This window comes from Microcebus murinus, chromosome 23, assembly GCF_040939455.1.
Source record: "Microcebus murinus isolate Inina chromosome 23, M.murinus_Inina_mat1.0, whole genome shotgun sequence".
In the NCBI taxonomy this organism is placed as follows: Eukaryota; Metazoa; Chordata; class Mammalia; order Primates; family Cheirogaleidae; genus Microcebus; species Microcebus murinus.
In genome coordinates, this window is record NC_134126.1 from 30,893,968 (window position 1) to 30,915,579 (window position 21,612).

General features: G+C 37.9%; 1 protein-coding gene across 8 annotated transcripts in view; it reads right to left on the reverse strand.

The window, feature by feature from the left end:
* PPP1R12B (protein phosphatase 1 regulatory subunit 12B) overlaps positions 1-21,612 on the reverse strand; it is a 177,129-nt gene that overhangs the window by 93,352 nt on the left and 62,165 nt on the right. For 4 of the 8 annotated variants that reach the window (XR_012914485.1, XM_012744326.3, XM_012744325.2 and 1 more), the window contains exons 10-14: positions 20,976-21,179; positions 19,478-19,560; positions 18,152-18,277; positions 15,469-15,651; positions 10,533-10,715 (exon numbers count right to left, since the gene is read on the reverse strand). Coding sequence is in view for 6 of the 8 variants with exons in the window: in XM_012744326.3 (XP_012599780.1) it covers positions 10,533-10,715; positions 15,469-15,651; positions 18,152-18,277; positions 19,478-19,560; positions 20,976-21,179 (779 nt within the window). In the remaining 2 variants the exon portion in view is untranslated. Of the gene's footprint in view, positions 1-10,532; positions 10,716-15,468; positions 15,652-17,581; positions 17,623-18,151; positions 18,278-19,477; positions 19,561-20,975; positions 21,180-21,612 lie in introns of those variants that run through there. The other 4 variants (XM_012744329.3, XM_012744328.3, XM_075996961.1 and 1 more) reach the window with 3 other exon arrangements.

Below are 21,612 nucleotides of genomic sequence, written 5' to 3' on the forward strand. Positions count from 1 at the left end.
AAACTAGGTCTCTTCCCTTGCAACCCAGGGAGCTTTTTTACCTTGTGCCTGCTGCTCTTGAACAAAGCACCAGAGGGGAAGTCCACAAAGGGCCTCCGTATGCCAGAAAACATCTGTGTTCTCTGTATTAACACACTTCCAAAGGAATGGGATAGATATGTTCATCTATAAACTATCCCACACACAAAATAGGGGTTTGGGGAGCATGAGGCTCATGGAGATGAACTGAACATTCCTCTGCTGCCATCTTATGGGCATAGATGATTAGGACACAGGGGCTTATTTTCATCTGAGAAATAACTGTATTCAATAAACATTTACCCAACATCTGCTGTGTATTAGGTTAATGTGGTGTGAAAGAAAACTCAATTTAAAAAAAGCAGCATTAAGACGCTCATAATGTAGTAATGAAGAGAGACCACATACCATTTAACTCATTGGTAAACCAGTCCAGAGATTAGGGCTACAAAAGAACACTAAGGAGAGAATAATAGTTTCAGCCTCAGGCTTCAGGAGCAGGGTGATCAGTAGTGGGGTTTAAAGTGCAGGAGTTCGTACAGTATAAATATGACTTTGTTAAGCAGAGAAGATGAGAAAAAGCCATTCCATGAAGGAGGTTACATGTGGATAGAGGAAGAGGGTCATGAAAGTAAAACGTTCAGGAAATGGTCTAAGTTTTCTACCTAGGTAAAGTGACACAATTACCAAAGATACAAAATAGAGGAAGAAAAGTAGAAAGAGATTTAAAAAAAAAAAGGGGGGGGGAGAATCATATAGTTTTGAATAAATTGAATTCAAAGAGTCTGAGGAGTAATCTATAAGACTAAAATGACTAACCATCAGTGGGATTTTCTATACCACCTGACTCAGCATGATTTTGAGTTTTGTCCAGAAACTAGTCCTCTGAGCATGATCAATTAGGAAACCTTCATCTTACATACGTGGAAAAACATTTGCTTCCATTAAGATTCAATCTGACTATACAGTTTGTAGTAAGTAAACAGCTTTTCCTCAGAAGACCTTATCAAACTAGTCTCTTCATTTGATAATTTCAAAGGCCACCTCAAGTTTCAATCTGCCCCTTCACCTACCTAAACCAGCTTCTCTCTGTAATTGCCCTAAACATCCGACAATTTGTCCTTGTTTTATTTAAAATATATATTATGTAATATGTAAGACAAACAAGACATAAAGAATACTACAACTACTAGCTCTGTATTACCATCCAACTTAAGAATAGCAGTACCAATATCAGTTTCCTCTTAAAAAGAGAAGTATATTCCTACTTCTTGAAATTCTTGATCGTCCTCTACTACCCTAACCTCTTGGGTATGATCCTTAAGTCAGAGCACATGATAAAATTCATTAGGAATATAAAGAAACACCAGAGAAGTTTCAAACTGGTTATTCTGAACACTCTGTATCTTGCTCTTACCACTGCCCTCTCCTCCTCCCCCAGCCACACCAGCAAAACAACACATGCAACCAAGCCAGCTTCCCAAAGACCCATAAGGGAATGGAGAAGTCAGAGAGTAGAAACATGCCTCTAGGATATCAAAGCTATCAAACAAAGAAATTTTACCTGCTGCCTCTGCCATTCCATGTCCAGCACTTGATGTCTCAACTCAGCACACCTCAGCTAGCCCCCAAACGCCGAGAGTACGAGTAAAACCATGGCAGAGGCTTGTCTCAATTCCCCAGAATGCACAGATCAACTTCCTGTGCCTCTGATTTCCATAAAACTGGGAATGGCAGATCAAATCATTCCAGGTGAAAGCAGGTCAAGGTACCTCAGGCACACATTGCCACACACCTGTGCGGCAGCTTTCCCAGACGCCCAATTTTCAGCAAACAGGTGCCACTCCTCTGGCTGGCCTTCCCTCGTAAACAGCAACGTCCAATTTATGAGATTGTTACAAGCAACTGTCTTTTTCTAATATGGGAAAATCAACTGGTAGAAGTGAAGGAGGGGGTTGAGTGAGGGCACAAAAGTTTGGTCCCTCCTACATGTCACCAATACTCACAGCTCTGAAAAAAGAACCACTTTATCAGAAGGAGATTAACTGTGAAAACATGGCTGATATGGGCTTTGAGTAGCAGGTGTTAGGTGACTGCTTCTTTACTCTGAAGTGGCTGGGGACATGGGATTGAACCACCAGAGGTTCTGCTGCATGAGGGAATGCATTCTTGTCCTTTCCTCTCAACACATGGACTGAGGAAGAGGGGAAACTTTTTAAGCCTCCACTCCTGAACAGTTAAGTGGTGTGCTAAGGAAATGCATGAGAAATGCCCTTATCTCTGGAAAATGAAGTGAGATGGCATTGCGATAGCCATGATTAGCAACAGAAATATGAGAAAAAGAAAATAGACTTTTCATTAGAGGCTTTAAATCTCATTGTGTTAATTCTTAGTAGACAGCATCCAGGTCTTCCTTCCCAGAACTGTTTAATGGGGCTAAACAGTACTAATGTTATTTGCAAACAGCTTTATTGAGATACAATTCACATACTTATTAAATGTACCATTCAATAGTTTTTAGTATATTCACAGGGTTACATAATCATCACAATAACCAATATAAAAACATGTTTACCCTAGTATCAAAAATATCCAATATTGCATAGTATGGAATATACTTGTTTGCAAAACAACAGAAACTTAGGCAGGAAAAGAATCTGTGGAAGGGAATTACTACCATTTTTAATACAAAGAATATCACTAGGATAGGAGATCCAGGTTCAAACTTTCCTGCAAGGGTCAACTGCTGGCATTATCATCACACTTATTTCACTAGTTGTCACTTCAAATAAATATGCAAGTGCTTAGATTCCTGAACACCTCTTAGCCAGAGAAGAAAAGGCATCAAAAAGTATCTGCATATTGCTGTCATTTACTATGTTACCATTATGGAGATTTTCCCTGAGGGCTCCAGGAAGCACATCACAGCAATGCATGGCATTATAAATAATAGGTAAAGAGACCAAAGACAGGACAAATGGGTTTAAATTAAGAAATTAAGTCTTATAACCCTGAGATATAGAATCCCTATAGCATGTAGGAGATACAGAATCCCTATAGCATGTAGGGTTTAAACATTAAATAAACCAATGTGAAATCTAAAATGGAACCAATATTTAGCATTTTGGGGTAGATTTTACTTCCAAATATATTAGCTTTGGAGAAGCTAGGTACAGATCTTAATGAAAGCCAAAAAAGCATTTTATTGACAACGACATAAATAATTGTCATATATCTCTCTAAATTGGTTTGTAGTTTGCAAAGTACTTTCACATAGTCTGTTTCATTACAGTAGCACCATGAGATACGCTTAGGGACATCTGGGTTACCCATGAATTATTTCTAATCCCCACAACCAGCATACATGGTAGTATCATCCCCCCCCCTTTTTTTTTTTACATATAAGGAATGGGTCAGAAAGGGAACCTGATTTATTTAACCAAAATCACACAGCAAATAAGAGGCTGAACTAGAACTTAAATCAATCCTGTGCTCTTCCCACTAAGTCCAGCCTTTCACAGTTACACAGGAGTAACTATCTAGGGGTAGCCTAATTTCACATATCATCATTATCATTTCAAAGTAGACATAGTCTGAAAAAAAATCACAAAGACGTGCCATATAACACTAAAAGTAGTTTTGTTTGTAAAGTGTTTTCAACCTGGTGAAGCCTCTTGTTATTCTGTTACCGAAGAATTAGGGCCCAATCACTTTTTTCCTTCTTTCTATTCCAGAATTGTTTGGAGTCCCATGGCATAATCCTAATTGTATAAGCAACCCAGAGACCTCCAGAATGGCAATATAATAGAAAATGTACCTTCTGCTACATACATTTCAGTCTCTTCCTGTTCAATATTCATACTTAGGAAGAGAGAGATTATATCAGTAGAGAAAAAACTTGGTAAATTCAGCACTGCTGCAGACTTTTAGATTAATACTTATTTTAGAACAAAAATGGAGAGAGACTAGAGGAGTTTGTCAAATCTCTTTTCTAGAGTACCTTTTTGAATTGACAGCTGCCAGTCTTTAGCTTAGAGACAGAGGGATGAATGCAATAGCATTTAAAAACCATGACTCAGAGTTTAATTACTTGGTTTAAAATTCTAACATTCCAAAGATGATGCCAAATTAATCTGCTGACAGCTTCACATTAGCAGGAATAACTACATAGAATCCCCAAGAGATTCAAGAAGGTTGATATGTGTGGTGTATATATAACTCAGCCAGTACTGACCGTATCTTGACCAAGCAAAGCAGAATCTCATGTAATGTGGCTATTTGGGAGACAGAAACAATTTTAGCGACTTGTGGAGGAAAACTATGTTTAGCCATTTCTATAAAAAAAGAAAGGCCACCCACCAAAAAAGATGTAAAATTCAGTGTTGGTGTGGGGGGAGAGGGAAAAAGCTAGAGGAGAAATAGAACAAGAGAATCAAAGGCAGACACTATCAGACTCTAATATTAGCCAAAGGAATTGTTTACATTTTGTTGCTAAGGAAAACTTGGAGCTTTGGAAAGTGAACCCAACCACTACACTATTGTGACAGCTGCTGCTTGGCTCTTGTATCCCTGCAGCATTATCTGCCAACTGCTTGCCACTTGCCATTTCCACCCTGCTGTCTGCCAGGCAAATCAGCCCCTTCGTGATCACATGGAGACCGTGGTTTCTATAGTCCCCACAGCAATCCAAAGACTGGATGGTGGTTATCAGAATGCCATGAAGATAGAGACTGTTGTATTCTGAGCTGTGGATGAAGAAGGACTGGCCCCTGAATCAAACCTTTATCTGAATGGATAATACTTAAATTCAAAAGAAGAAATACTGAGTTCCATGAGGAGAAAGAAGAGGCCTAAGACGTGCTGGTCTCCACTGTGCCTCTGACTCAAAGTGTGATATTAAGCAAACTTTGCTTTTAGGACCTCAGCATTCCTATTTGTAGACTAGAGAGCATATCTCCTATTCCTTTCCATCATGTGAAGAGAATACATTTGAGCACACTTGAGCTTTTTAGGAAAGAAAACTCCCAAATCCAAGATAATGACCTTCTCAAAAGTAATAAACTCTTTCAGAAGTTCTGCTCTGAGCTATGTATGCAAAATCATAAATTATCTAGGATCCCATAAACCTTGAATCTTTGACTATTATATTTGCTCTTCAATGACCACAGCCATATTCACAGATTTACATTCTCAGAGATTGTTATCGCTATTCTTAATTTTTTTTTCAAGCCTTCCTGTTCCCTCATTATAACAATAATACTTTATCACTCTGGAACTTTGGAAAATACAGAAAAAAATAAAATGAAATAAAAATTATCCATAATCTCCCAGAAAAATCCAGTGTTAACATTTCCATGTTTATTACTGTTTGGTATTATAACGTATCCTTTTGTATCTAGCTTTCACAATGTATCAGTAGTTAAACTGAGTAAAGAACTGTTACCACTAGGGTGTAAAGCTGAGAATGATCACTGGCCAATTGGTATGCATGCACCCACTTATCCTCTCTTAGAATAAAACATTCTCAGAAAAGGAGAGCCAGCTGTGTAATTTAAGGCTAAGACCCATTCCCCAATCCAAGCGCTCTAATTATACTGCAAATGGAGATTATTTCTGAGAGATGACTTTCCACTGGTTAGATCTTGCTGTGGCCAGTTTTAAAGCCCCATTTATCCCAATGCTCATTAATTGTTTCAAATTGAACCTGTGAACACAGGCTTCAGGCCTCCATCAAGGTTTCCCAGTAGGAGTCAAAATGCTTCCACAATGAACTGATTACAGAGAAAGCTGCAGCTTCTAAGGGAAGAATTGGTACCCAGCGCGTTCTTTCAGAAGGAAAATTTAGCTGTTTTCAAAACATCTGATTTTTTATCTTTCAGTTTATATTTGTTTAGAGGGAGAAACTAAATGGCTTTAATTTTGTAAAAGCTTAAATTATATGTTGTATTTGATCAAGTCATTCCCCTGCTGAAAATCCTTCAGACAGCTTTGAGAATATAAATTCAAGTTTCTTAGCCTAGAGTAGATAAAAATCTCCATGACTTGGTTTCTGTCTACCTCTCTAGCTCCACAATTTCCAAAGTTTATGTAGTGGAATACCAGTCTTGGTTTTCTGTGGGAAGAAAAAAAACTATTCGACCGACACAGAAATTTGGAAAATGCTGCAAATTCTTATCACTCCATGTCCACTCTTCGCTCCCACCCCTCTGAGAAGAATGACCTTGAGAAGGCTTTTGAGTGATTCGGTTTAACTTTGTTTAAGCCACTGTTCACAAATTCCTTTGGCCACAGAGTGCTTTTTATTCCTTCATCTAAGTCTCTTTCACTGAAGACACTTTCAGAAATGCTACTCTGGCCTCGCTTTCTCCTAGCTTCAGGTGTACTGAACTTGTTTGTGTCTTGAATTTCTTGTGATTCCTCTAAAATACCATCCTCCTGTTACTACGTACAGGTGCCTTCCATTTGCCTTTCAAAATTCAACTCCCATCACCTTGTCTGGTGGGCTTTTCCTGTCCCCCTACTCAATCTAATTTAGATCCCCCTCCTCTGTGTTCCCATAGCAACCTACCTATAAATGTCTTTATAATAGCACTTAACAACTATACCATAATATTTGATTTGTTTGTTGCCCTTCCTCAATAGAGACTTAAGATCTTCAAGGGCAGAAAAGATATTTTCTTTGACCTTATATTCTTTTTTTTTTTTTTTTAAGACTAGTCAAGTGCAGTAGTGAGGAGGGGGTGACCTTATATTCTTAATAACTCTGTGCCTGGTACATGGCAGTCTCTCAATAAATGGTTGTTAGATGCTTTATATATGTGGGTTCCCATTTAAACAGGACTCTACACAGATATAATTTTGCAGAATCTTATATTTTAAAAACCACACCTGACTCATTTACCTAACTGTTCCTGTAGGTGTGTCTATTTTCAATACGACCAGTCACCTCTAATTATTGTCATGTATTCCAGTAATATAGTTTGAAGTTTCTGTTCCGCATTTAAAACTTCTATTACATATTAGTCTGCATCTACAAGTTTATCTTAGAACCTGTATCTGTTGACTCTCCCTCATGGTGATTCATTTCCTTCAGTGTTTATGTTTCATGTGAATTCATCTTTGATAGAAATTGTTTTATAGAAATCCCTTGTACCCTGGGTTATAGATGTGTTCCTTCAAGGTGGTTTTGAAATTGCTTGTGCCAGCGCCACAAGGTTTCATGAATACAGACCCAGTTTCTATGTTAAATTCTTAGCTTGGGAGTTCCAAACTACATGGGTAGTGAAAATTTCTCACAAATAACTTTTCTGTCCCTGTCTAGACTCTTGTTTAGACCTCCTTCCTTGCTACTTCTTTGAGCTATGGGCAAAGTACCCTTTTCATGAACTGGGCAGCCCTTTGAGATTTCTAGCTTGATATCGGTTCTTGGTTACAGATCCCAGCCTAGTAGAGGTCAGGAGCCATCCCTCCTACACACTCACAGCATTAAAATATGAGCTTCCAAACCCTAAGGTCTACATATAGGTCTAATACCAACCCTATGCAGGTTCCCATTTAAACAGGACTCTGCACAGATGCTGGGCCACTCAAACTGCTCTGGCTTTTGAGTTCTCTTCATTTTTATCATTTGAGAGTTCCCTTTTATTGTTCTGAATTCAAATAAATAAATATCTATATATATATATTTTTTTACTTTTTTGTTTAAAATATTCCCCAGTAAAGTATCAACTATATTTTTCTATATTTATCATGGGAAAGGGGGCCTTGTAAGTTCCATCTACCATGTTGCTGGAACAATCTCCTAAATATATTTTGAGACCATTCACTTTTTCCCACCTCTTCCACCATTATCTCAGTGCAATCCACGGTTCTCACTCACATGCCCTTCTGCAATGGTCTCCTTACTGGTAAACTCACATCCATTCTTGTCCATTTTCCCTTGTTCAATTCATATGCAATTCTGCAGCAAGTGTTTAAAAGCCAGTACTTTAAAAAATATAAGTTAGACCATGTTATTTTTTGCTTAAAATCTTCTAGTAACACAGGACCCAGAAATTCTACTCCTTAGGTATATGACCAGAGAAATGAAATCATATGTCTATACAAAAACTTGTACAAAAATGTTTATAGTGGCCGGGCGCAGTGGCTCACGCCTGTAATCCTAGCACTCTGGGAGGCCGAGGCGGGCGGATTGCTAGAAGTCAGGAGTTCAAAACCAGCCTGAGCAAGAGCGAGACCCCGTCTCTATTATAAATAGAAAGAAATTAATTGGCCAACTGATATATATATAAAAAATTAGCCAGGCATGGTGGCACATGCCTGTAGTCCCAGCTACTTGGGAGGCTGAGGCAGAAGGATCGCTCGAGCCCAGGAGTCTGAGGTTGCTGTGAGCTAGGCTGACGCCAAGGCACTCACTCTAGCCTGGACAACAAAGCGAGACTCTGTCTCAAAAAAAAAAAAAAAAATGTTTATAGTAACATTACTCACAATAATCAAAAGGTAGAAATAACCTAAATATCCATGAACTTATGAAAGGGCAAACAAAATGTAATATATCCATACACTGGAATATTATTCAGTCATAAAAAGGAATAAAGTACTGATTATGGAGGCAGAAAATAGATCAGTAGTTGCTTAGGTAGGGGAAAATGGGGATATGGGGTGGTGCCAATAGCAAAAGGGTACAAGATTTCTCTTTAAGGTGATAAAAGTGTTCTAAAATTGACTGTAATGATGGTTGTACATATCTGCGAACATACTAAAAACCACTAAATTGTACAATTTAAATGGGTGAATTGTATGGTATTCAATAGATATTTGTGGATTGAATAAAACTTCTAAAACAAAATCAAGGCCCAGTGTGGTGGCTCATGCCTGTAATTCCAACACTTTCAGAGGCCAAGGCAGGAGAATTGCTTGAGACTAGGACTTCAAGACCAGGCTGGGCAACATAGCAAGACCCAGTTTCTACAAAAAATAAAAATAAAACAAAACCAAAATCTGTAGCAGGTATTATGTAATTGACCAAAGGTCATGAAATTCCCACAAGGCAGTAACTATCTAAGTTTGTCTAAATAATATTTCATGCAATGAGGGATTTAATAATACAGTTTGATAAAAAAACTAATTTCTTCCTCATTTCTGGGATCATGATCTTAATGATCAATTTAACTCATTCTATTTCTCTCAGCATAGAAAGATAGTTTAAAGAGAAATTTTTTAACCTAATGAAAAGATTACTTTTGAATTTAGTTTCTAGATGAAATTAATAGTATCTAAATTACATCTGACCTATTAAATACATAAGCATTAACTATTCAAGATTGATTTATTAATATTTCCTTGGCTGGAGGCCAATTAGAAGAGGAAAATTATTAGCTCTGAAACCTATTAGCTCAGAAAATTGGTTTCCTTCAGTTTTTATGTAAAGAAATAAAAAAAAGAAAAGAAGAAAAGCACTATTTTCCAAGTAACTTAACACCTCATTTCCCTTTCTTCTCAAAATGTATCTTTCTAATAGACATATTAGACATATTGGAGCTGTCCTTATAAATAAACAAACAAAAAGTTTAACCTGTATCTTATAGATAAGATTTTTTGACTCACTACACGTACATACACATAAATAAAAAATCTCCTTCCTTTGGGTATTCAAAATAATATAAAGTCAAACTGAAATCTAAATTTTGACAAGATTTCACCTGTTTTTCTAGTTTTAAGAAGGGAAAATTATAGCCTTCGCCTTTAGATCTGAAACTCCCAAATGGAGTGCATTCTATCTTTTGCACTTCTTTGAGGGAGGAGGAAATGGCCCATTATCCCTTGGCCACATCTTCCACAGCTTCTCTTAATCCTGACAATCAAAAAGTTCTTCTTAGCTTCTACCTTAAGTCTCTCCTATGTCAATTCACAATTGTTCTCTCATAACTTCTCTCTAAAGAAATTCCAGAATAAGCCAGTCTCTATCCTTCAACCATATCATCATATACTACTCATTTCCTTTTTCTGGTATTCTTCTCAAATTAATTAAAACTTGATATCCCTGTGAGTGGGGGCAGGGCTGTTAAAAAAAAAAAACAAACTTGATATCCAAGCTTTATTTCTTTGAGTCTTTTATCATACTGTTACCTTTCTTTGCTGCCAGAGAGGTCATCATAAACTACTCAGAACAAAACAAAAGATTCTTCTCTGTGCTTCAGGTTCTCATCACAAAAATGCAGAAATAATGCCTAACAACTGGCTATATCCTAATAGAAATGCCTAACAACTGGCTATATCCAAATAGAAAAAGATATGCCCTATAACCATAATATAATAAGCGTCTATGTTGGATAATCAGAAATAACTGAGATCTCTGCCAAAAAACGCCCAGAAACAAAAGACAGAACCCAAACAGTAATATGAAGATCTATTTTCATAAATTTATTTGAGATTGGGGAAAAGACTTTACACCCACTCCTGTATCTCCTACCTCAAAGCGGAGTCCTACAAGTAAAATCAGTGACCTAACATACCTCCTCTTCTCCCTGGCTTCCGCAGAGGAGTCTGTCCCAGCAGTGGAGAGCACAGTGGCAGCTGAAACCCCATTGGCAGTGCTAGGTGGAGGGCGATTGGTGATCACACAGAGTGGAGTGCTAGAAGAGACATTGTCTGCTGTTTTCTCTGCTATCGAGTCAGACTGGGATTTGGGAGGAATCCTGAAATAAAAAAGAGACAGGCAGAAGGAGAATGGTTAGGCATGCTGCACAACAAAGCACTGGTATAGAGAGAGAAGGGTTAGAGAGAGGTTTAACTGGAGAATCTTCTTGCTCAGATTTTATTTGTTTGTTTCTTATTTTGAGCCCTTAAATCTTGAAACAGTATGATTACACATTTGGTCTAAAATCCTTTGCCTGACAAATTACATTTTATGAGATTTTTTTTTTTTTTTTTTTGCCCGAGATTAAAAAACAAACAAAAATCATTAGCTATGGCACAAGGCAAGATAGTGACATATGCAAGAGTGCTTTAAATGACTCCCCAGTAGCATCTGGTCTTCACACACATGCACACAGAGACAGGGCCTCTTTATACATGAAAAAGTCACTTACGATATTAGTCTCCACCTGTCCCTTAATTCTTGGCAGTGGGAGTCTTTGTGGTAGTCTTCAGCCTAGATCTGATGAGCATCTTCTTGAATTATCCAGAGACAATTGATAAATACTCTATAATCTCAGTATGTTTAGTTCTCCCTCACGTAGTTCAGCAACTGCTCTCTCTTTCCATTTAACCAAATGCCTAATTGTCTATATTTATAACTGCCTAAGCGACAAATTGAAACAAAAACCGAATAGGATTCTATATGTAACCTTAACTACACACTTTTCAACAACAAGCTATATAATTAAAGTCATTTGCATGAAAATAAGATCTTTGTTTCTTAACAAAGAGTTGGGAACAACTATTGGCTCTCTACCCAAAAAGCTATCATTTGTGATGTCACAGCTTGTTGCTGTGGTAACAGAGATCCAAAATTGATACAGAAATGCAGAAAGCAATGAAAAGCGTGAATGTTAAAAATCTGTTTTTTCCACCTACTCCCAATTATTAGCAGAAATGTTCACAAGTATCTATAAGCTTATTTCCTAATAATCACATTATTAGAATAAACTTAAATAATCAGAACATAGGCCGGGCGTGGTGGCTCATGCCTATAATCCTAGCTCTCTGGGAGGCCGAGGCGGGTGGATTGCTTGAGGTCAGGAGTTCAAAACTAGCCTGAGCAAGACCCTGTCTCTACTAAAAATAGAAAGAAATTAATTGACCAACTAAAAATATATATACAAAAAACTAGCTGGGCATGGTGGCACATGCCTGTAGTCCCAGCTACTCTGGAGGCTGAGGCAGAAGGATCACCTGAGCCCAGGAGACTGAGGTTGCTGTGAGCTAGGCTGACGCCACGGCACTCACTCTAGCCGGGGCAACAAAGTGAGACTCTGTCTCAAAAAAATAATAATAATAATAATAATCAGAACATAAAAATATAAATATGGTACCCAGATACAAATATAAAGATAGAATATTTTTAAAGATGGAAGTAGTATCTAAAAAATATAAGCTACCTCTCCAGAGCAATTAATGACTCAGAAAAAAATGTGAATTTATTTATTAATGAATGAATGAATGGGACTGGGTCTTATCCCATCACCCAGGAGGCTGCAATACAGTGGCGTCATCATAGCACACTGCAACCTCAAGCTCCTGGGCTCAAGAGATCCTCCTGCTTCAGCCTCCCAAGTAACTGAGAATACAGGCAAAGGCTACCATACCCAGCTAATTTTTTTTATATTTTTGTAGAGATGGGGTCTCACTATATTGCTCAGTCTGGTCTCAAACTCCTGGCCTCAAGTGTTCCTCTTACCTCAGCCTACCAAAGTGCTAGGATTATAGGCATGTGAGCCACCACACCTGGCCTATGTTTGTTTTCTAATTAAAAAAACTGAAGGAAAACAATTCCTCAGACTTACAGGATATGAGCCTATATGAAGTACTAATAAAATTAGCCAGAAATATAGCTATAAAAAGTTATACTTATCAAAACCTTACCTGAAGTTCTTTTTTAGGTTAATAACATGTTTTGGTCTTTCTATAATTTCTTATGCTATAGAAATGCCAAGGATTTAATTTTACTAAATTATGTAATATATAATTTACATAATTTTAAAATTTAATTTTACTAAATTATGTAATATGACTTTTACTATTATTTTGAAATGTGGTACAATTTTACAAGTAGATGGTTAGCAGCAGAATAGGAAAAACTACAGCAGGGTTCAGAGGCTATACAATGGAGTAGAATAAATATGGGCTTTGGAACCACTTAGGACTAAGTTTAAGGCAATTTAACCTCTCTGATCTCTTCTTCATCTAAAACGGGGATATGACACAGGGCTCTTGTAAATGATTAAATAAAATAATGTATGTAGAGCACCTAAACTAGTAATATGAATAAAATATAAACTCAGTGGAAATGTAATAGTGACAACATAGACAAGAGCTTTGAAATAGACAAATCTAAGTTCAAATCCTACCTTAGTTCCTCACTAGCTGTGTGACATTGGGCAGAGGATTAAGCTCTTGGTCTCTGGTTCCTCATCCATAAAATACTACTTCATATATTGGGGAGCTCATTATGAGACTATAAATAATATGTATATGTTTGAGACAACTTGTTTCCTAGCCCATATCCATTTTCCCTTTTTTCCTTCCTAACAGAATTCCTATACTTGTGAGGGCAGCAAGGACCCTAGTTAAAATCCACATTTTTCAAAGTCTCCCTGGCTGCTAGAGGTATTCAAGGAGATATAATATAAGCAGCAGAAAACTTATACTTCTAGGAAAATTCTCAGTTCAGAGGTATTCCCTCTTTGTCTGCTTCTATCTTTCCTCCTCCTTCCTGCCTAGAGTGCAGTCAGGATGGCTAGAGCTCCAGCAGTTATTTTGGACCATGAGGCAACCCATGGAAACAGAAGCCATGGTGTAAGGATTGTGGAGCAGAAAGACAGAAAAAACCTGGATCCTTGAATGGCTTTGGAGCTACTGTGCCAGCCCTATTTCTGGAATTCCCAAAGTGCAAGAAAAAAATAAACCTTTATCTTATTTAAGCCACTATTATTTGGATTTACTGCTATGTGTGAGTAAACCAAATCCCAATATAATTTTTGTGCCATACCTAATGCAATGCCTGTCACGTAAAATGGGGTTCAACAAATGGTAGCTATAATTATTTTCCCCCAGTTCCAGCCCTTAATAGTTACTCAAGTAACCTCTGTGTTTCAATTTTTTCATCTATGGTGATAATATTTACTATGTCTATACAACTAGATTATTATGGAGATCTAATAAATTTCTCCATAATTATACAGTATTAGTATTAATAACCCATCATAAACCCGTCCCTCCTAGGCGAATTAGTGATCACCACTTATTTTAGGGAAAGACATTTAGTAAACTGACAAATATCAATCAAGCACCATCATCATCAGTGTTCTTACAGTAACACTATCATTGGATAGTGGATAGAACATGTTGGATAGTGGATAGAACATTGGATAGAACATGTTTTCATTTTCTTTGTGTCAGTTGTAGAAACAAGACTCAAAATAGGAGACCCTTTGCCATACCCAAAAGTGGAAAGGTCTCTGGCCACACATAAAGGATTAAAAACCACAGTTAAAATCACAGCCACAGTCTTGCTGTACTTTCACAATGACACTCTGCCATGCTACCCCTTAGATGAACTAAAAAACCAAGAAGATACTGCCCCCAGAACACATTTTAGACAAACACACATCTCTCCCTTCTCATACTGTTTCCAGCAAAACACTCTCATTGGCTGGAAGTTTTTAGAAGGCTCCACAGGGAGGCTTGTGGAACCTAAGTTACTTTTCCTTCTGATTTGGGTTTTGTACGAAGGCTGTCCAGCAAGTATCCAGCCATGAAATATGAAAAATAGGGACATTGATTGAAGAAGACACAAATTACAAGAAACATTGTACATAGGACAATGAAGCCTCATTCCCCTTCAAAGCAGGCACACTGGGACTTTCACACAGTTGTCCCAGCATGTCTTAACCTAACCTGTACACATTCAATATTCTCAGGTGTTCTGCTTATTGCAGGCCTTCCAGAATGTGGATCAATTTCAACAGATTCTCAGCCATCTTTGAAGCATCTGTGCCACGCTTTTATTTGCGCTGCACTTGTTGCATCATCCCCGAAAGCCTTCTGAATCATCCAAACAGTTTTTGCAGAGGAATGTTCAAGCTTAATGCAAAATTTGAAGCAGATTTGTCGCTCTACTTGCTCAGTAATTTTGCATACGGTGTCCACACAGTATACACGCTCACTCAATGGCGTCTAGCACCCCACTGACTAATACAGTGAAGTTGTCATTGTTCACACATGCGCATTCTAGTCCACTCGCCTTGGTTGCCAGATTACATTGATGTCAAGCAAACCATTCTCATTATATTAATAATAGCTAGATACTTTCTGGACAGCCCTCGTTTGCTATCTTCTAAAAAGACTAAATACAAGAGATTTCTACTCATAATTACTAGAAAATTAACATAAGTAAAATATGGCAATATTTTTTTATATTTAATTTACCACAATAATATGGCCCTCACATTATAATCACAACTGGTAAGGTTTTTCAGAGATGAAAGCAGGCATATTTAGTTGATACCTATACACGAAGTACACTGACACATACCCTAGGATTATTCAATAAGTAACTGTTGACTGGCTAATAAAAATCAAAGCAAAAGCATCCTCATTAAATTACAGACATTTTCACAGCAATGCAAACATGCTTCTACAGCGATGAAATCTGGTTCAAATCTCATATGTGTTTTCAGAGGCATTAACTTTGATGAGTGCAACTCAAATGGCTCCAAGAAGCCTTACCTGCCATGGTGTACAGATGCGGTAGTGTTTGCACTGATTGGTGCAGGGCAAGAAGAGGCAGGTTGCCACTGGGTGCCCTGAGAGGTAGATGAACCAATGGTAATGGGTGAGGTAGCAGGAGATGAATTGCGATTGGCTGAAATGTAGGGACTTGTGGGGTCACTACTTCTACCAAATGAAGCACTGCAAAATAGCACACAGTCACTTTCTTCAGGACATGCTGCTCACTCACCATTTCCCAGCACCACCTTCCCACCCAGATTGTGCACTTAAAAGGAATGCAGACCAAAGAGAGGGTATGACCACTGAGAAGCGGAGTGATCAACTCCAGCTAGAGCTGGGTCACTGGCAGCAAGCAGGCAATCATCCGCAAGAGTGAAGGAATCATCACTCTTTGAAGGATGATCTTTTGGTCAATCATCCAAAAGAATGAAGGAATGTGAAGGAACAGAGATGATATTTAACAAGAAAAAGCAGGAAAGTAGAATATATGACAAGAGTAGAGGCTAAGAAAGGGAAATAATAAGCAACAGAATAATTTCATTTGAAAAAATAATTCCCAACAAATCCAAGGCAAAAATCATGCAATCCCACATGTCTACCTGACATAGAAATAGCACTGCAAAAGCTAAAGTAAGACCAGAGAATTTGGAGAGGTTTTGGAGCAGAGATTTAAAATTTTAAAGTAGAGAAGAGTAAAGAAGCTATGTTAAAAAATGATTTTGAGAACTGCATTTATTTAGCCCAAAGCAAAAATGCCTTTGGGAGGATTTAAAGTTTTAAGTCTAGAAAGTGATCCTGTATGAGCAATAAAAGGCAACTTTTCTTTGTTTTAATTGAAAACAGGTAAGAACTATCTCAATTGTAGCAAAAAATTCTTTGGATTAAAATTTTAAAAATACTTCTTGACTATAAGAATAATGAGATACTTGAGGGGGGTGATCAAAACAAAAGCTATGAAGCCTTCTTTGGAAAATAAGCATTTTCCAAAGGCCACGTGAAAGAAATTTCTGCCAAAAGACATGAGATGAACTAGAAAATGGAAAGTAAACCCAGGTTTGGCACAGCCAGGGAATGACAAATTTTTCTTCAGACTTTCTCTTTTAAATGGTGATGGCATATGATTCTTTCCTCTTGAAAACATCAGAAGATAGAATTTCATAAAATCATAAAGTGCTTTAGGGTTACAGAAGAAAAGCTTTGGAAATCCAAGGTATGAAGCAAGTGGTAGATCCTTTCTCAAAAAGTGCCCACGTCATTAAGCATGCTTTCCACCCTAAATAGAGGCAGTGCTTCCCTCCTTTGTTCACCATAACTTTGCCAAACTACATCTATTAAACCAAATGTTTTTCATCCCATTTGCTGATGATTTGGATCATGAAAATCAACAAATTGACCGCAAAATAACTCCCTGCCTGGAAATTAAATGTCAGCTTTCTCTCTTTCCTAGATCTAGAACATCATTTTCTTAGAAAAGTTTTCTTGTTCTTGGATTCAACCATAACGAGTAATGTACCTAGGTAGACCAAGGCCTTAGTCATTAAAACAAACAAGCCATAGCCTCATAAAGCCAAAAACACCTGGTTTATATAATAAAGAGTCAGTGAGATCCCTGAACTCTACTTGCATACTTTCAAAGGTGGGCCCTTTCTTATAGGATGTATCTGCGGAACTAAAGAACATTAAAAGACAACAGTGGCTCTTTGCTCTATAGCTTACTACTTCCCATGTTCCAACATTAGCTAGTTGACAAGTCCTCCTGTCAAGTGGAAATAAGTTTTGATCCCAAAGAGTTAATCTGCTCATACAGTCTATGGCCAAGGCCTGTTTCTAAGGTAACCCACAAATCATCTAAAAAAACCTAATGATGAAGGCTGTGGTGTGAGGAGGCAATTGGAGGGGTTAAATGGAAGTGAAGAAAGAATTCAAAGTAAGCAATGAAAAACAGATTCTTTCACATCAGCAGCAAAGTTCAAATTAAAATATTAATTAAGTGTATTTTATAGCATAATGGCTCTGGCAAAGGTGCTTTGTTTGCTGGCTAGTACTTGACAAAGAAAATAACTGCAGAAAAGGGAATATAGATGAGAAAAGAGGAAGGAAACTCATGTACCTTCTCTGCACCAAACTTGCGAGTTTCACATCTTGATGGATCTGAGGGCCATTAAAGTCATAAAAAAAAAAAACAACTCAAGTCCCTAAATTAACAGGCTTCAATATGAAACTTCTTTAATGCAATAGAAAACTCCCCATTTCCCTCCCCTCACCACCCTAAAATATCCCCCGCCTTCCTCCCCACAAAATATAACTTGAGATGAGAACTGCTCTAGTTTTAGAAAAAGGAGAACCAGTTACTGGACAAGGATGATTTAAATTCAGTCTTGCCCAGAGATTGCTGAAAGTCACTTCTCATTGAAGATTTTAATAGGACTGAGAGAATGGAGTATAAAGCCAGATCTGTAGTGAGAATTTGGAATTAGCTTACTTTAATTCAGTTATTAAGAAAATTAATTAATTTTAATTTTAAATTAGTCAAGAAGTTAGTTCCAAGAAATCTAAAAGTAATTTATCCTTTGATTCATTTTTGTGATGCTAATTAGATATTAAAAAGCATGCAATTATTACCCATATTCCCATGGCCAGAGTGAATGAAAATCATCTCCCACCCCTTTGAGCCTGGTACCTTTTCAAGTAGGTTGATACATAGGTGGAAGGAGCAATTGTCTGCGGGGTTTCACTTCCCTTTGCTTCATCCCTCCATAGCTGCCGGGTATAGGAGCCACTCCTCACTAGGTTAACAGCTGATTCTCTGCAGAGGCATGAAAGGAAAACAAAACACTGATTCTTACCTCTAGTTTCTGTCCATCAAACAATGCAAACAGGGAGAGAAGAGCCAGACAGACAAATCGTAACATGGTTAAAGAAATGGACACATTTTTCAGGTGATTCTTTGTTTTATATATCTATTTTCTGTACAGATGGTATCACCGTCTGCTTTCTTTTATCAGCCCCAAAGCCAACTAAACAGGTACCAAATTCTTCATGTCAAAGGTCTCTAACCTTTTTGTAATGAGAAATCACTTCTGTTCCTCATTTAAAAAATGCCTTGCAATCACTCCCCAGTAGTAGGTGGTTCATAAGTTAAGCAGAGTAGTGAGTGGTGAGGAAAATGGAAAAGTCTGTTACCCAGAGATTACCTGGGAAAGGGGTTACTACCGAAGGAGAAAGGGGAGAAAGACTTGCTAGAAGCCTCTTTAACATTATAAATGAAAAAACATCCAGGAAGGGGCTGTATCCACAATTGATAACTCAGGGTCTTTGCTACAAAAGCTATGGGTCTCCATACTTCACAAGGTTCTCTAGAGCAGTCCTTCTCAATCTCTAACATGTATTTGAATAACTTAGGGAATTTTGGTAAAATGCAGGTTCTACCTCAGCAGGTCTGGAGTGGGGCCTGAAATTCTGTAGTTCTAACATGCTCCCAGGTGATGACAACACTGCTGGTTGGAGGACCACAATTTGAGAAGAAAAGTTCTAAATCAGATTCTTCCCTGAGATCCAGCAATACTTCAAAATCTCTATATTCATTAGGAAGACTTTAATTTTACCTATTTACGAACTAGAAGTTGCACAATTCAATTAAATAACATTATTTTTAGTTTACTATGTGGTAGGCACTGTGCTAGGAGTAGGGGTCCAGATAGACATAGACCCTACCTTTACAGAGCCTGCTGGTGGCCTAAATCAATCCATGCTCAGAAGGTCAGGGAAGAGTTTCTACAGACAGTAAGCTCTAAGCTGGAGTTGGAATTTAAAGGGTGAAGAACTGGCAAAAGCAAGAGTGTAAGGGCTGAGAGGTGTTCTAAGCAGAAGGAACAAACAATTCATAATGTGCAAAGGACATCTGTGAAAAAAAATGCAGAGCAGTAATGGCCAGGAGATGATTACACCACTAAAGATTACACCACAAAGCTAAAGATGACTATCTTTTGGCCTCTATTAAGATTACCTGTTCTCCTTTTCTTCACTGTCACTTGTGTTGCTGAGTCTCCGAGGTGCTAGTGAACTAAAATAGCTTTTGTTTTCTCTCTCCTGTAAAATAAAAACAAGCAAAGCACAAGAAAGGTACAATATGGACATAGTGTAAAACATTTTGGGTAAAAAAAAAACCTTAATATAACCTATATAATCTTATTTCTGGATTCCACATCAATTTCATTTTGAGCGGTATTATAAAAGGTATTATAAAAGCTTTCAAAAGCTTATTCCTAACTTTCCTCCATTAAAAATCAGTATGTAGGGAAAAAATTCTCATGAGAAAAGTCAGGATGATCAAATAAAGAAAACAGCAGCACAAATCACATAAAGCAGCAGCTCTGCCAAGACAGAGGGGGAGGCTTTGAAAAGCCACAAACAGAAAGCTCCACTCTAATGTTCTTCATGAAATAAGCCTTATATAGTCACCAGCATATCTTTTCCTTGAAATGCAGCTTTCTTAGGGACATGCAGAATACATATCCAACCAATACCCTCAGCTCTCTGAGTAGTCTCCAGAAATGCAATATAAAGCAAGAGGACTGGGCTGGGTGTGGTGGTTCATGCCTGTAATCTTAGCACTCTGGGAGACTGAGGCAGGTGGATCACTCAAGGTCAGGAGTTTAAAACCAGCCTGAGCAAGAGTGAGACCCTGTCTCTACTAAAAATAGAAAGAAAGTAATTGGCCAACTAAAAATAGAGAGAGAAAAAATTAGCTGGGCATGGTGGTGCATGCCTATAGTCCCAGCTATTCGGGAGGCTGAGACAGAAGGATTGCTTGAGCCCAGGAGTTTGAGGTTGCTGTGAGCTAAGCTGATGCCATGGCACTCTAACCCGGGCAACACAGTGAGACTCTGTCTCAAAAAAAATAAAAACAAATAAATAAATAAAACAAGAGGACTATGATTACAAGAAACACCTGACTCCAGAGAAAAGCACCAAGTGAACCCTATACAATCTGGAGCCCCAAGTGAATAAAAATTTATTCATCTTAGATGAATATACAGATGAACTGCTTGTAAAGTTAGCCTGATCATACTTCCAAATTAATTAAAAAGGACAAGCTAAAAAATTTTTTTCTAAGTGCTAATTTGCCTGAGTTTCATCAAGATTCAAAGTCCAGCTAAGGAACTTTGCTTTTAGAAGTTTCTGATATTGGTTCATAGAATCTTTTAGGTCATATCCAAACTTTCATGGTTCTGATCCATTTTATGCTGTAGGTAAATGGGTAAGGAAGGAATGAATGTAAAGGTAAGTCAAAAGGAAAAGCTATTCTTAAAACTTTTCTTTTATGGCCAAGTAAATAATAGCAAGCAAATAGCTACTTGATTAAACTATCAATGTGCCTGTTTCCCTTTAAAGGTAAGTACTTCCAGAATCAACTTAGGAAATATTTTCATTTGTCCCCGAGGTTGAATTTTCATGGAAGAAAAACTGCCTTGGGATTCCTCCACACCCTGCCCAGACTGCACCTTATCTTTGTTGTCCAGCAGAGCAGAAATCCGAGGGCTGGACGAGGAGCGGTAGATGGAAGAGCCTCGGTCCCTCAGAGCTTCCCTGGAATTGGCCACCTCACTCAGCATGTTGTGGCTGCCAGTTTTTCTGAGTCCCAATCTCCATGAAGAAGGAGATTCATCTTTGGGCTCTTCTGACTTGTTAAAAAGGCTGGAGGAGAACTACGAAGGAAGCAAAGTAAAGAAAAGGAAACGTCCTGATGATTCTTTTCTCAGCTTATTTGCCTTTTCCACACTTAACTAAGTTCAGTGAGGCGACATAAGGCAGTACAAGAAGAATAAATACATGGCAGGCTGTCTGCCAATGTTCCTTCCTCACCTGGCAAACGCTAATAACCTCTCGAGGCTCTTTCTCCCTAAGACAGAAATAGCCTCAGATTCTTAACACAGTGCTCCTACCTGACAGAGTTGCTCTGAGAAATTAAACACCATTTGTTCTCCCTGTGCAATTAGTACTGACCTAGAACATCAGGAGACTGTGTTCTAGTAATACATCTTTTGACTCACTGTGTAACTGACAATAAGATACTTCACTTAAGTTTCAACATGCTCCTCTGTAAAATGGTGATAATGAGCTTAATTCCTCCTTGTAATA